This window comes from Triticum urartu, chromosome 3A (assembly GCF_056163025.1).
Source record: "Triticum urartu cultivar PI428250 chromosome 3A, HENAU_Tu73, whole genome shotgun sequence".
Lineage (NCBI taxonomy): Eukaryota > Viridiplantae > Streptophyta > Magnoliopsida > Poales > Poaceae > Triticum > Triticum urartu.
The window spans coordinates 319,002,393-319,017,562 of record NC_141875.1 but is presented as its reverse complement, the minus strand read 5'-3'; the positions used below and the strand labels follow the sequence as shown (position 1 = coordinate 319,017,562).

Sequence of the window (15,170 nt, the reverse complement as noted above, 5' to 3'; positions counted from 1 at the left end):
AGGGGGGGCTCCTCCAAGTCAGCCTCCCCCCCCCCCCCCCCCCCCACACACACACACCTATATTTACGAGAGCCCCCCCCCTCCACGCGCGTGCGCGCGAACACACAAGCCCTTTATTCCAGGGCGTCCACTATGTAGCTCTAGTTCTTGTTTAGACTTGTTCTAGACTAGACCTAACTTTGGTTTTCTCTTGTCCACATAATAGAGAAGCCTCGTAAGGCTCTCTTTTTTCTCCTCTAGCTCGTACGTGTGCAATTCATAGAGAGGTCGTACTACCAGGCTTCAGGTCGTACTACCAGGCTTCGGTTCGATGGATCATTCATGAACCATTCAAGGGACTTCATCAGCAATCTACTCCAACTTTCTTCCACTGCAACTCGTAGTTGGTAACGATCCATACCTCTATATGCATCTTAATAGTGTTCCTGAAGTTCGATCTATATATTTTTTTCTATTATGTTTCCCAACATCATATTATACTCCTTTTTTCCTTTATATATTTACAGGTTCTCATCGGGGGTTTTAATGAGGTATAATATCAACACAAGATCATATGTCATACTTTTTGTTTTTCCCATTGAAATTTTTAAGGAAATATATACAATATATGTATTGTCCCTTTTTTATTGTTCTCTTATTGTTTTAAAAGGCGACGATTGCTATTGTATATTTTCTCCTTATTTGTCCACTGGGTCTCACATATTTCTCACGGGATTTTTAAAGGAATCTTTATCAAGATGAAGTCTGCTGACAAGACCAAGCAGTGATTAGGGGGGGAGTGCTTGGATTAATTAATGTGTTATTTGTAGGAACCGTCAGCAGTTGTCTTGGGGCAATAGTCACGACGGTTGCGCCCATCTCTATATGCCTATTAAGAAGCGTCCTTGGCACTGTATAAACAGGGTACTCTCGTCAATAAAGATTAAAAAATCGACAAATAATAAAGATTAACTACTCTCATTACATCTCTGTTTACTATTTGCATCGATCGAGTCTCTCGTTTTCAACTTCAAACAGTGACGAGTGAAACTCGCTGGCGCCTACTGCTTCTACGAGCGGGCGGCGCTGCGAGCCAATCCACCGTCTCTTCTCAGGGATGGGAGCGCAGCGGAAGCATGAGGGGCTGGCCCGAACAGCCACGGGCAGGCGCATCGTACGCTATGGAAGGGGGCCGATCAAGAGCACACGCGGGGCAGGCAACACCAAAGCATCACCCATTCATAACAACAATTCAGTCAAGCGGGCCGGAATAAAAAGTGAATGCAGATTCCCCGTTTACTTTCATCTTCATTCTTTTTTAATTTTAAAGAGAATTACATCTTGTACTGTCCTTCCATGTTCCATCCTTCCTTTCCAAAATAAAACAACTGTTCTCTTGACCAGGAAACTAGAATGTAAGTAGTCTTTTCTTTTTCATCGCCCTTAAAGCTGGAATAACAACTGGAGCAGGACCAGGAAGAGAAACGCAAAATGGTAGCCCCCACTAAGCAACAGATTTGTTGACCCGGATTGGCAACGAGCCAATGGTCACAACATCAACCAAGGGACTCTTATCTTCAGCCTTCCTTGTCTTGGAACTGATTGTAAGAGAACCAACTTTCGCAACAATTGAATCATCTTCAGGTGCCTCCAATCTGACAATTGCCGAGCTAATATTAACTCCGTTCTCACGCAATTTTGACGATCCATGTCCAGCACCATCAGGATTCGGTTTAGGGTTTTCCACCTTCTTCCAGTATTGTTGCTTCCCATCCATGCTCATTTTCAAGGTTGAAGTTTGTGGCTGGCTAGTTGAAGATCTAGGCGCTTTTTCATTATCCTGCTTGCCATAAAAACGGTTTTCTTGATGCCCATTTTCTTTCCCAGCCTCACTACCAACTTGTCTTTCAACAGCATCCTGTTGTTTGATGCCATTACAATCATGTGGCTTCTCTGACATGTTCTGTATCTCCAATGTTCTGTCTATCAGCACACCACCAAATTTTGGCATCTGAAGATCTGAGGCATCGCTCTTACGCTGTGAGACAGGCACAAAATCTGGAGCATTGTGACTCAACTTGGACCATCTGCGCTGCTTAATTCTTGCTTCATCTTCCTCGTATCTCATAAAATCGTCAAATAGGCACTCCTTCACTTTGATATCCTTCAAGATCTTGAGCACAGATATTCCAGGAACATATGGGACCTGCATTTGAAGCTTGGATCATGATCACGAGGTTGAAAGCAGACACTACATGTATGCTCAGAACTAGACCACGGAAAAAGAATGCAATGTGAAGACACTTCACCACACAGAAACTAGTATTCACTTGATATTCCATGGATCAAAACTGGCTTCCCACAAATGGAATGCTTACCTCTTGGGTATCTCTGCTGTGTGTGACAGGCTTATTTTCATTATTCTGAAGCAAGATATTCTGCAAAGTATAGTTAGGTACGTCTTTGATTATATGCCATCTTACAGGAAAGCAACCAGTCCATTTATCCTGGCACCAGAAGTCCATGTCCTTATGAAAATCGACAGGACCAACCATCTCGGCCAAGCCACAAAAGTGCCCGCTACCATTCACCTGATGAACCACAAGTCACATTTAATAATTGAATTTTAAGGACAAACCATATTTTAAGAAAATGGAAGTTGGACAAGTTGGAACTGCTTACAGAAAAGAACAGAAAAACTGGACACTTTGTAGAATTCCGCTTAGCTATTCGGTCAGCATCCCTATATGCGCAATCCAGCTTGCTATTTCCACTGGAGGAACTAGACCATACACCATACTTAATTGATTTGTGGATATCCGCCTCACCAATTGACTTGATAACGAAGAACTTTGCATAGGGATTGTCCACTCGGAGGTCATTACCGTTGTATTGGTCAGGTCTTATAATGATTGTCCCATCTGAGTTCCCAACAATCAGCCTTGACGTGTAGGATTTTGCAACTATGGCTGGTGACCTTTGGCCGCTATGTTTCTCCGCATTACTAGAGCCATGTGCCTTTAGTTGACCACTCGACTTCGAAGTAGGCTGAAATTTCTCAGCTGAAGCCCACTTCTGAGGATCAGATCCGACACACGCAAAACAATCATTTCCAGATAATTTTGCCTTTGGTGAATGCTTGGCAGCAGCCATTGGACTGTCAAGCACATTTGTAGGTGCCTAATCATAAGAATAATATTTCTCAGCTCAAGATAGGAACAAACTTACAGCATGAGAAAAGAAATAATCGACTTCTGTATCAACAGTAAGAAGCAGAAAGTGTTTTGATGACTACAGAACTTTTACATGTAGTGGAGAAAATATAGAAGCTATTATGCTGAAAGATGTTGTACAGAATATAAAACAAACTACTCTATTGTAGTTGACCCAACAGTACTCTATGGTAGTTGACCCAACAGATAACATCAATAACTAGCAATCTTCCATTAACAATTATCTCTGTCCTAGAGAAGAGGACGAGAGCTGGCAAGGTGGCTAGTAACACAACAAATACACGTGTTGGAGAAATAAAATCAGCCTCACATTCAATGTTACTTCTACAATATGCATGCCTTGCAACGTTGAAAAGTTACCAACCCAAAAGAACATCAAAAAGAAGGAACCTTGACGACTGGGAGGGCCATATAGTAGTGGAATTTATTTCTGAAGATATATTAAGACGTGGTGGGAACAATTGCCCATTCACATCAGAGCATCATCAACTACTGGTACCCCAAAAGCTTCAACGGCATTACAGGCTTACTGTTCTGAGTTTTTCTTAGGCATGCTATTTTCATATTTAAGGGTTCATACACAAGAAATTAAGAGGAAATGATGGATCCTATAGTAGCTTCAACTCAACAAGCAGTTCAGAGGATGTTACTTACTCGCTTCGTTCTGATGAATAAGGTGTATTTCATTTTGTTAAGACAAGACTTTTGAGCAAGAATTACTCTTCTAATATTTGATTTATGTGACACAAAATCACCATCATAACAAAGTACTTCTAAATACAAACCTAGTGACACAAATTTCATGTCATATAACCTTGTATTTATGTAGCCATTATTGGTCAAATGCATGTCTTAACGAAACAAAACACGCCTTACTTCTAGGAATGGAGGTAGCAAATGCTAAACAGCAGGCCTCACAAAAAGAGAACAATGAGAGCAAATCCCAGAAGAACATGTTCGCCTACCTGTGGGGTATGAAGAGGTTTAACAGGCACCATGGACCCATTTCCCAGCTCTTGCTTCATTGGAAGTGAGTTATGCAACTGAACAATTGGCATCATTGAGTGATTCTGAAACTGCTTTGAAGAGACAATTGTTGATTGTACAGGCGGATTCACGACAACATCATTTTTCGGGGCAACAAGAGCCATCGAAGGTAACACATGATTTGTGGATGTTACAGCATAAGCTGGCATGCTTGGAATGAATGCAACACTAGATGGGTGGAGAGATGTGGCAGTGATTCCTAGGACACTATCTACTGCATAAGGAAGAACAGATGGAATGTAATAAGATGAGGGAACTACTTGGCATGTAGGGTCAGCATCAGGGACATATTCTTGTGGCAGATAAGATCCATCAACTATGTAACCAGGATCCATAGGGTAAGGGCTGTAGGAAGGATGAACTGATCCATTGTCAGGGGTAGCATAGTAAACACACTGTGTGCCGTCAGTCTGGAAAGCCTGTGAGAGCAACATGTGAGAAATGTTCGAAGGTAAAAAGAACAGGTACTGAAGAAATTTTGCTGTTACACTAACCGGAAAATAAACATCTTGAGCATCATACCCTAGAGAGTTCTGATGGTTATACCAATCCATAGGTGATCCAACTTCTGTATTTAAAAGGACTATGTATTATAATCTGATAGCGCAGGGAAGTAAAAATACCATCAACTGCATGGTGCAAATTAATATTTTACCTGCATAACCATATGTATAGGAATTTACAGCAGTTGGAACATATACATTTTGTCCATACAATAATTCAGGGGCCATTTCCATCTCCGTACAATCGACAGCTTTGAAGGAAACGCCCCGCGTTATACTGTAGTGACTTGGCTGGAATGAGCAACAGAAAGCATGTTACACAAAATTTAACAACATGCATCACACAGATAAAAAGATAACTGAAGGTGGCAACACAAAAGAGCATAGCAAGATGAACTCCAAAAGGTTGAGTACAAAAAGCTGGCATAAAAATAAGTAAACAAGTATGTATTGCAAGAAGATATAGTACAATAATTTACAAACATGGGAAGGAATATCAAAGGCAATTGTTATGATTAAAATTACAGTTTTGCTAAAGCACATCTAGATGTGCCATAAGTATTGCACATCTAAGTCCTATGTCATTGATCTTGCGTTGAGATTCGTGTGGATATTTTTCTTTTTCTTTTTTCTTTTCCTCTTTATACTTGATTCACTCACTTAGATGTGCAATAACTAGAGCACATCTAGATGTGCCCTAGACACACCCTTAAAATTATGAGAAATGAAAAGTAGTGACTTAGATATTACTAGGAGTAACATATTTATGTGCAGAAACTCTCAGCACAATTTATTGGGCATAGCTAACAGGTTAGATGATATGTTCACTGAGTCAGAGCTTATCCTAAGTTGGTTAGGCTGGAGGGTCAAATCTAATAAAGTCCTTCACACATAACAAATTCAAAAAAATCACAACATGTAGTTACCCATCTTCCTGCCTTAGTTGAATAAGAATATTAGACTAGTGTGTCCCAGATTACACCAATCCCCATTCTCACACCTACAATCATCAAAATACTATGCGAACATGCCTAATTTTGATCAGCTCAGGAACACTATCATCATTCTGTACAATTTGATGCGTGCATAACGATGTAGACTTTGTTGTGTACAGATGAAAAGGTGCAATTGACGGTACATAACCAAAAAATCAAATCGAAGTTTGTGTCGGCCTAATTTTAATAGGCAACGAAAACAGCAGAGACCAATTTTTACGCAAGTTAATCGCCAAAATTACCGATTACACCCCTATAGTAAATCGAAGCAACAAAGGCTCAAACAGATGCAATACCATGATCAAACATGTTACCTTCGATAACAAAAAAAAACGCGAAACTTCACCAACAAGGAAAACCTAGATCCGAAACCGATCCGCCCACAAAACCAAAACCAGATATCGGCACATGACACCGAACCTAAATCACAGGCCCGGCCCATGGCAAATAGATCCACACCTCCGCCATCCCGAGAGGAACCGGCGTCGCCTACGGCCAGCGAGGAGGATGCAGACATGAATCAGATGGTTGAAGGCAGAGGGGGAGGGGGAGGGGGGGGGGGGGGGGGGGGGGGTGTTAGGAGACTCACCAGTCACGACGTGTAACAGGCTTACAGCCTTGACTCCAGTCGCCGCCGGGGAAACCCTAAACCTAGGAGAGAAGGGGAGAGGCGGCGAAGAGGCAGGCGAGGCGGGGAAAGAGGTGGAAGCAAAGCGGGAAATGCCAGAGGCGAGCTGGAGCCTGAGGGGGCGAGATTTTGTTTCTTCCTCTCGTCTGCCTTTCTGTATTTATTTATATTCTGGCTCTCCTTTGCACATTGACAATTTGTGACCTTGGGCTATATGGCGGTTCGAAACAGCGCGCGGTTACCGTGACACGTCGGGCCCGTTGCCGTGTCACCTATAAACCGCTTGGGTCACGCTGTCTGAAAGTGGTAAATCCCTACCCTCAAAAAAAGAAAGTGGTAAATCCCTTCTCTCTTTTTTTGAGTAACGGTAAATCCCTTTTGTTAGGAAGGTTAACTACCGACCATCAGCTAGGAGAAGGGTCTAGCGACCCCTTTCCACCGTTGCACGAATCTTGACGCAGGGTCGGTGCCACGTCAGATTTCAAACTAACTAGAAGGGTTGAACGCGCTTTGCTGCGCCGTTGTAACTTTCTTTTAAAAAATCACTCTCTTTCACAATATAAGGTATATTATTTTTTTGAAAAGATAAATCTTTTAAGTTTCATCAAATTTGTAGAAAAATATATCAAAATTCATAATATCATATTGGTATTTTTAGATTCATCATGAAATGAATTTTAATTTTTTTTTGTTTAATATTGCGGATGTCGATATTTTTGCTTTGAACTTGCTCTAAGTTGAAAATTTTGACTTCCTAGAAAAACTAATACCCTTTATATTTTGGAACTGACAAAATATTTAGTCTGGCGTGTGGGGAAGATGATAGTGTGTTTTATTTTTATTTTATAATGCATTGATTTGGTGGGCCTTTCATGATGTGATTCTGTGTTCTCCACTAACCAATCTATATTTATGTGGAGAAATTTCAGTGCTGGTGGTTGCATATACTATATTGGTGCTACGATATCACATGGTGACACTTCTTTTTATAGGTGGTGAGGTGCATGGGATTGATATGTTTTTATAAGCCAATTGCTGCTGATTGATTTGCAAAATTGTTGGCCTGGTTAAAATCGTAAACCAAATCCAAAATTGAATACCTCAATTGAAATAGCTTTAAAAGGAAACATAATGAATTAAAAGAATTGAATGAGAAAGCTTGAGAAAATGTAGACCCGGTCAAAATCGGATGACACAATTCTAAATTGAATACCCCAATTAATTGTGAGGCCTTAAAAGTTAGAAAGCATAATGTGTAGTATAAGATGATTGAATGAGAGAGCTTCACGAAATTATTGACCCGGTCAAAATCGGTGACACAATTCTAATTGAAGACCTCGGTTGAATGTGGGCTCTTTGAACCTAAGGAGCTTAGTGTTATAGAGGATTCACCGCGGGAATAAAACCCAACGAATGTTCCTTTTTTTTCAAATAACTTGCCCACCCCCACTGGCTAGTGGCGTGGTCTTTGCATATGGAGGACCCTGAATTGAATCCTAGGACTTCCCTTTTTGCCCACTTTTTTAATCATGATGGCATTTTCTAGAAAAACAATAGCTTGGGAGTTTATTAAGAGATGGCATTTTGTGTTAAAAAACAAAGAGATTACCTTTTATATTTTAATAGATGGTATTGTTATATTAAGAGATGACAATTTTGTTTAAGAGATGGCATTTTTGCATTAAGAGATGGCATTTTTAATTAAGAGATGGTGTAAGGGCATATTTCTTCCTAAGTGGTTTTGCTGATTGATGACATTGCATTTGCGGACTAATCGTGTGCGTTGAGCATTTCAAATATCTCATGTCTAGGCACAACACGATTCGGTGCCCCTCGGAGCCTATCGAAGACGACGGTTCTCTACGTTTCTTCTTGATCAGGTCGTCATTCTTCTCCACCAATACTTCAATTTCTTTTTCATAATCTTCACGTGTAGCCTTGAGTTCTTCCTCCAGTTCCTTGATTCTAGCCTTAGCCTTCTTCAGATCTATCATGTCGGCGCACATCTGGTTCTCCTGTCGTCGAATGTGCTGGTTTAGCTCCTGGATAAAAGCTGCGATTGATCTATCCTTCCTGGTGCTGATCATCTCCCAGTGTTCATCTCGGCGCCAACAAATCTGGTAGATAGTATCCTTGAGATCCTTGCGGTAGACTTCTCCAATGCGTCCCATGGCGATGTGAGCTGCCATGCTCTTTCCTAGATTCCAAGTTGGTGCATCAAAAGAAAATTCTATGGGCTCAGTGACTGGCATGAACATCCTTCCTGGACTTGAACTTGAATCATCCAGCGCTCTTCTTCAGGTAAAGTGGTGTTGTAGGTTCCCATGAAGCTTGGTACTCCTATATTCAAGTATCTAGTGACTTCTTTCAAGTGGCGTCCAAAGGGGGTATCTTCATCCGGTTGTGTGAACTTGTTCCTTGCATCCGCCATCCTAAAGAGTAGAAAGGATGAGAGGTCAGAAGAGAAGAGAGTGAATAGTGATCTAGGTCTTTAGCTTAGTGGTCGTGTCCTACAGTTAGCGTGTGCTCTGATACCATCTCTGTAGCGACCAGACCTCAAACAGTCTGGTCTCTGTGCTCCGGTGTCATCCCTGGATCAGTAATGCTGACACCACACAGTACTCGGAGGATTTATAGCAGAGTAGCAATCACACACTTATTACATCGAGTGTCTCAAAAGAGAACTTATTACAATAAGTATGGCTTAAGGCCATCTAATAACGATAACAGCGAAAGGCTTGGAAGATAAGTGAGTCCATCAACTCCAACGGCATCACTGAGTATAGAACCACGACCTAAAAACTCCTTAATCATCGTCTGAAAAGTCTGCAACATTAACCTTGCAGCCCGAAATGGGTCAGCACATGGAATATGCTGACAAGGTAACACATAGAGAGTAATGGAATGAAATAGCTATACTATATGCATATTTGGCTGGTGGAAAGCTCTATGGTTACAGTTTTGCGTAAAGCCAATTTTTCCCTACTTCAAAGGAATAAAATTTAATTACTATCATGGTGGTTGTTAAACATTGAGAATGGTTGACAACATTCTCAATCCCAATTAAGCATCATCATTAAACATAACCCAACAAAATTAATTAAGAGTAACATGTTGAGATTCACATGATAATTCAGGTACTAGATACTCAAGATTGTCCATAACCGGGGACACGGCTAACCATGATTAGTTTATTACACTCTGCAGAGGTTTGCGTACTTTTCCCCACAAGACTCGATCGCCTCCGTTTGGTTTCTCGCACTACATGGTGTTTGAGAAGATGGATGACCGAGACATAGTCTTTCAGAAGCGCTAGCACCTTACGATCAGGTAGACCGTACCACCTACATCCCCTACATCTGCTAGTCTACCACTGTAAGAGTTCGCACAACTTAGTCAACTATGCTAGAGCCCATAATAGCTTGTGGCTGCACACGAAAGTTTCTAGTATGAATAGTCTCATGATCCCTTTGAGCCTGGGTAGCGGTCCAAAAGAAAACAGGCAAGTCCTGGAATACCCAGGTGCCTCAATCCACCCAGATGTGTGTTTAAGTTGCCACCTTAGATAAACCATTAATTAATCAAACTCACATCTGTCATGGATTTCACTCACCCAATCCACGTCTACTAGCATAGCATGGCATAATAAGTAAACGTAGAAGTAACTCCCAAAGGTTTGATAATAAACAGGTAATAGGTACTACCTCAATCTACTCCCCATCCCACAATTTAATTAGATCCTAACCATGCAATATGTGAGGATTGATCTAATGCAATAAAACTGGGTAGTAGAAAAGATATGATCAAAGTGTTACTTGCCTTGCTGATGATCCGCGAAACCTAACGATTCGAAGTAACAGGCGACGCACTCCGGGTATTCTATCGCAGACAAACAAACAAGCATACAATAAGTACTCATCTAATGCACAGGTAAAACTCAAATAAGAGATCTAACCAGAAGGTTCAACTTAAGAACTCCGGTTGACAAAAAGAATCAAATCGAACGAAGCAACGAAAAACAAACTGGGAAAGAAAACAACTTCGTTCTAGTAATCTAGATCTAGGGCAAATTTTACAGTAGCAAAACCTTGTTTAAGTTGATTAAACGGATAGAGGGTTTCGAGACGAATCCCTAGGCGCTTGAATCGCCTGATTCCGATAAACGAGCGAAAAGTTAAACTAAAACGAAAATCGGACCAGGAATCGCAATTAGAAAAATCGCGAATTTAATCCGAGAAAAAGAAAAACGACGAACGCCGATTTTTTTCGGCACGGAAATCGAGGCGCGACGAACCTCGGGCGGCGGAATCATCGGTGGCGGCGGCGGTGGCTCCGGCGGCGCGCGTGGATCGAGGCGGGGCTGATGGGCTAGGGCGGCTCGGGGCGGCGCTATTTAAAGGCTGCCCCCGGGCGGTGTCCCGCTCGGGTACGGCCCGAAGTCGGTTCGTTTTTTTTAATTATTCCGCTCGGAAGAAAAATAAAAAGAAATACTAAACGGACTCCAAAAATTCTGAAATAAATTTTCACGGGCTTCTAAAATCAAGCCGCACAAGGTGAACATTTATTTGGGCCCTAAATGCAATTTTGAAAAACACACATTTTTCCTAAATTCAAATAAAACACCGAAAAACTCCAAAATAAAATCTTATTTGATTTTATTATTAAATCCTCAATATTTCTTTATTTTGGGAAAGTCATTTTATTCCCTCTCTCATATTTTTGTAATAGAAATAATTGATGATAAAATAAATAAAATCAAATGATCCTATTCTCAAAATTTGAGAGAACTCAAATATGAAAATAACGAAATCCCCAACTCTCTCCGTGGGTCATTGAGTTGCGTAGAATTTCTAGGATCAACCAAAATGCAAAATAAAATATAATATGCATGATGATCTAATGTATAACATTCCAAATTGAAAATTTGGGATGTTACAGATAGGGGGGATTTCATGGCCCTTGGAGGAGGGGTCCGAAACCAACCCTAACTCTTGTTTCCCCACACATACGGACTCTAAAAATAGCCTATAGTCAAGTATTTCGAAATTACATGGGCCTGGCCCAAAAATAAGGTGACACAGCACCTAGGATAGCCTCTAGACGAAATTTATGAAGTGGCATTTTGTATATTTCATCCAAGGCTTCATGCACTCATTATGGCGGCTTCAAAGTCCTGGAATCATCACTTGTAACTCCGTTCTTGTTCCACTTGCGTATGCCATCATCTCCATGCTTGAAAACTTGCTCCAAGGTTCATCTTTATTGTCCAAGCTAGGCCCTTCATTTGTAAGCAAAACAAATCTATCCAATTTAGGCAGCATCATATTCTCATGAACATTAGAATCGTTATCAAGAAAAGAAAGTACCTGATAATTCAATTGGCATGCGCGAGCTCTAGTAATTGGTTCAGTATGTATAGCAGCAGGGGCTGTGGGTGTAACAATGGTATTGATGTCCTCATCATCCTCCCCTTCTTGAAATGAAGTCGTCCTCGACGAAAGCTCATCTTCCTCACCCAAATAAAGCTTCAAATCTGCAATGTTAAAAGTGGGACTAACCCCAAAATCTGCAGGCAGCTCAAGTTTATATGCACTATCATTTATTTTCTCTAACACCTTAAAAGGACCATCAGCACGTGGCATTAGCATTAATTTGCGCAATTTAGGAATTTAGGAAATCTATCCTTACACAAATGTAACCAAACAAGATCTCTAGGTGCAAACACAACATGTTCTCTACCCTTATCTCCAGCAAGTTTATATTTAGCATTCATACGCTCAATGTTTTCCTTAGTTAACTGATGCATTTTTAAAATCAATTCAGCACGTTGTTTAGCATCAAAATTAAGCTTCTCCGAAGATGAAAGAGGCAACGAATCAATAGGTGCACGAGGTAGGAAACCATACATAATTTCAAAAGGGCACATCTTAGTAGTAGAATGCAATGAACAATTATAAGCAAATTCAATATGAGACAAGCATTCTTCCCACATTTTCTTACTCCCTCCGTTCCTTGGTATAAGGTGTATAGTTTTTTGTGAAAAAATTCAGATTGTAAGGTGTATTCCTTTAGTTGACTCTTTTACCCCTACAGAAGCCACAACCCACGCATGACCTTCCTAGAAAAAAGGAGAAGGCAAATCCCCATCTCGTATATGATGTGCATGCGTGCTGTAGTTTTGTTAGGAAAGAGAAGATTGCATGCACTAGTGCATATCCCGCCGGGCTATTTATAGAGCAAAATCTTCTACCGTCCTTTTATTCATTCTTTTGTGTGAACCAATCTGTCCGCCTCTCTTTTCCGCTCACATGAAGAATCAGGATACCAAGCCGGTGGACTGTGCTCCCAAGGACGGGGAGAAGGTGAAGCCTCTGACTTCCGTTCCATCAGGAAAAGATGAGATGAAGCCGGCGACCATGCCATGCTTGGAGTGTCATCAAGTGGCTGGAACAATGAAGGACCCAGTAATTAATTGGCTGACAAACATGGGTTCGTACGTGTGTTCGGCCTGCGGCGAGACTCGAGTTTTGTTCGAGCCGCCGTCAAACGAATCTTCACCGAGCAACTCCGAGAATAAATGCAGTGACGATGAAGAGCATGGAAGCGACTCGGACGCGGGATTCAAAATTAGGGAGTTTGTGAAAATGAAGTACATGTCCGCTAGGGAGTTTGTGAAAATGAAGTACACGTCCGCGGACATGTAATAGTTGATCGACAACATAAATAAATTTATCGTGGTACCTCTATTTTGTTGATCTTTTGCATAAATAAATTTACTGTGGTACCTCTATTTTGTGGATCTTTTGTCCGAGTACTTCTATTGTTGCGAGTGACTGTAAAAAAAAGCATGAAGCCAAGACTATTGAAACATTGCCATCCGGTTACATTATTCAATCCAACTGAAGAAACCCATCCACTAAAGATTATTGATGACACTGTCGTATACTCTACTAAATTCGATTACATTATTCAAGACCATTGCACGTCAAACACTAAGAATTGAATGGCGATCACTAAACATCAGGTAGGGATTCAATGGCATCATTAAGAATGTTTGCAGCACATTGTAGTGCCACCGGGAGATCGCCGAGCCTCTCTCTCACAGCCTTGCGCATGTGCGGAACTTTGTAGCGGTTTCCTCCAAATTGCTTCAAGACTTCTATCATGCAGGATTGGAGAGTGAGGAAAATTCTGTTGCTTCTCTCAGCTGGATACTCATCGAATGCCTGCTGCACCTTCAACACAATGTCCTCAATAGAACCTGCACAAATTGACAAATTCAGTGCAACTCAAAATTAATCGTATTCAAAAATTTCTAAGTTCTAGTAATACCTGGAGACAACTTCTGAAAAAGAGCCTGGAGCGCTGCAAAAAAAACCTAAATCTAGAATATTTAGGTCAGGGGAGTTTGGAGGCTGGCATGTGAGACGGATGTCCCATCCTTCAGCTTGAGCCGCGGCGACAAACTCCGGATCATCTAAAGGGATGTGGGTCTTTGCATTATCCTGCTGTACATATATTGGCATGCCACGCTTAGCCGGAGGCCATCTCGCCCTTATGGCGGGAATAAGAAAATTAATCATGTACTCCCGGACTACATTTTGAGTAACCGCGGGGAGTACTTTGGTGACCTGCGCAATGCAAACAATTAGTCGCCATGTTAGATATACTTTATGGATCAAAAACAAATTACTCATCATGCAAATACAGCACTCATTACCATGGTTCCAGCATCTCTGTTCTTGCTTTTTCTCTTTGCCGCTTCTTGGTATGTGAAGGGCCAAATCCCAAGTTTTCCATCAAAAATCATCGTGCCGTTCGCATCAAAGCGTGGCCGAGCGACCGCGGCCAAAAACATCACCTACACAAGAATATCTACTATCATGCCAATCTTAACAATACAAATATTGAAATTAAAGAAAAAACACATTTCTGACCTTCTCAATGAAATTTTTGCTTTGCGTGCTACGGTATGGATCTTCTTCATCGGTCGCCAAATAGTAATTCTGGCTACCGCGTGAACGGTAGAACCATTTCTCATCAATGTGAATGACGTTGTACATCTTTTTGAATTTGGGATCCTGAGGAACAGTATGCTCATCAAACATTGACAAGCAAAACTTACTCGTCCTACCTTGTTTTCATCCGTCAATGTGGATTTGATGGCATTTGTGTGACGCCTCAACAGGCCCTCATTCAAATGACGCCATAATGTCGTCTTCGCCATGTGCAACTCGTTTTCCAAATCTTTAAGAGTTGTTCTTTTCCTCAAATCCACTTGTTTGATAACCTCTGGATCGAATTTTATCCTCTTGCAGTCGCAGTTTTTTTGCCTGTTTGTTTTCCAGTGCGTGTATTCCACCGGCTTCCTTGCATTTCTTCCACCAGTTTTGCACTGTCCGCTGAGGTATGCCTGTAAGGTCAGACACCTCTTTGGACACTCCTGGACTCAATACCCCAGCTTTGGTCCTCTCTAGAACCATAGCATATACAGTATGCTTCTCATGGAGTTGACACCACCTTCTTTTCCTAATCATTGTACCATTGGCATCTGCAGATTATATTGATGATTAAGCAATGTTCATTGTGCACCTATAGATTAAATTGATGATTAAACAATGTTGGTTATAGTTTACCTGAGGCTCCTCCATTCCCATCGCCTTCCACATTGGTATCTTCCTCTTGTTCTTGTTCTACATGCTCCTCAAAATCACCAAGTTCAGCATTCTCTTATGCTTCTACAATCAAAATTATGCTTACAAATTTGGCATATGCAGCATTGAGA

The 15,170-nt window shown here is 41.2% G+C and overlaps 1 protein-coding gene and 1 pseudogene across 3 annotated transcripts; both read right to left on the bottom strand.

Annotated features, from left to right (window-relative positions):
• Positions 1-1,250: 1,250 nt before the first annotated feature.
• On the bottom strand, positions 1,251-6,561 carry LOC125543818 (uncharacterized). Of its 3 annotated transcripts, XM_048707301.2 has the most exons (8): positions 6,347-6,561; positions 4,915-5,053; positions 4,754-4,827; positions 4,520-4,678; positions 4,178-4,288; positions 2,662-3,159; positions 2,358-2,570; positions 1,251-2,185 (listed from the first exon to the last, which is right to left on the bottom strand). In XM_048707301.2, the coding sequence occupies exons 2-8, from the start codon at positions 4,994-4,996 to the stop codon at positions 1,484-1,486; spliced, it is 1,839 nt and encodes a 612-aa protein (XP_048563258.1). In that variant the 5' UTR covers positions 4,997-5,053; positions 6,347-6,561; the 3' UTR covers positions 1,251-1,483. The 3 variants fall into 3 exon arrangements, with proteins under 3 accessions (XP_048563258.1, XP_048563256.1, XP_087403137.1); XM_048707299.2 differs by having other exon boundaries at positions 4,178-4,678; XM_087547011.1 differs by lacking the exon at positions 6,347-6,561 and adding an exon at positions 6,072-6,230 and having other exon boundaries at positions 4,178-4,678.
• A 6,837-nt stretch (positions 6,562-13,398) lies between these two features.
• LOC147979574 (uncharacterized) lies at positions 13,399-14,868 on the bottom strand (annotated as a pseudogene).
• Between the last annotated feature and the right edge of the window lie 302 nt (positions 14,869-15,170).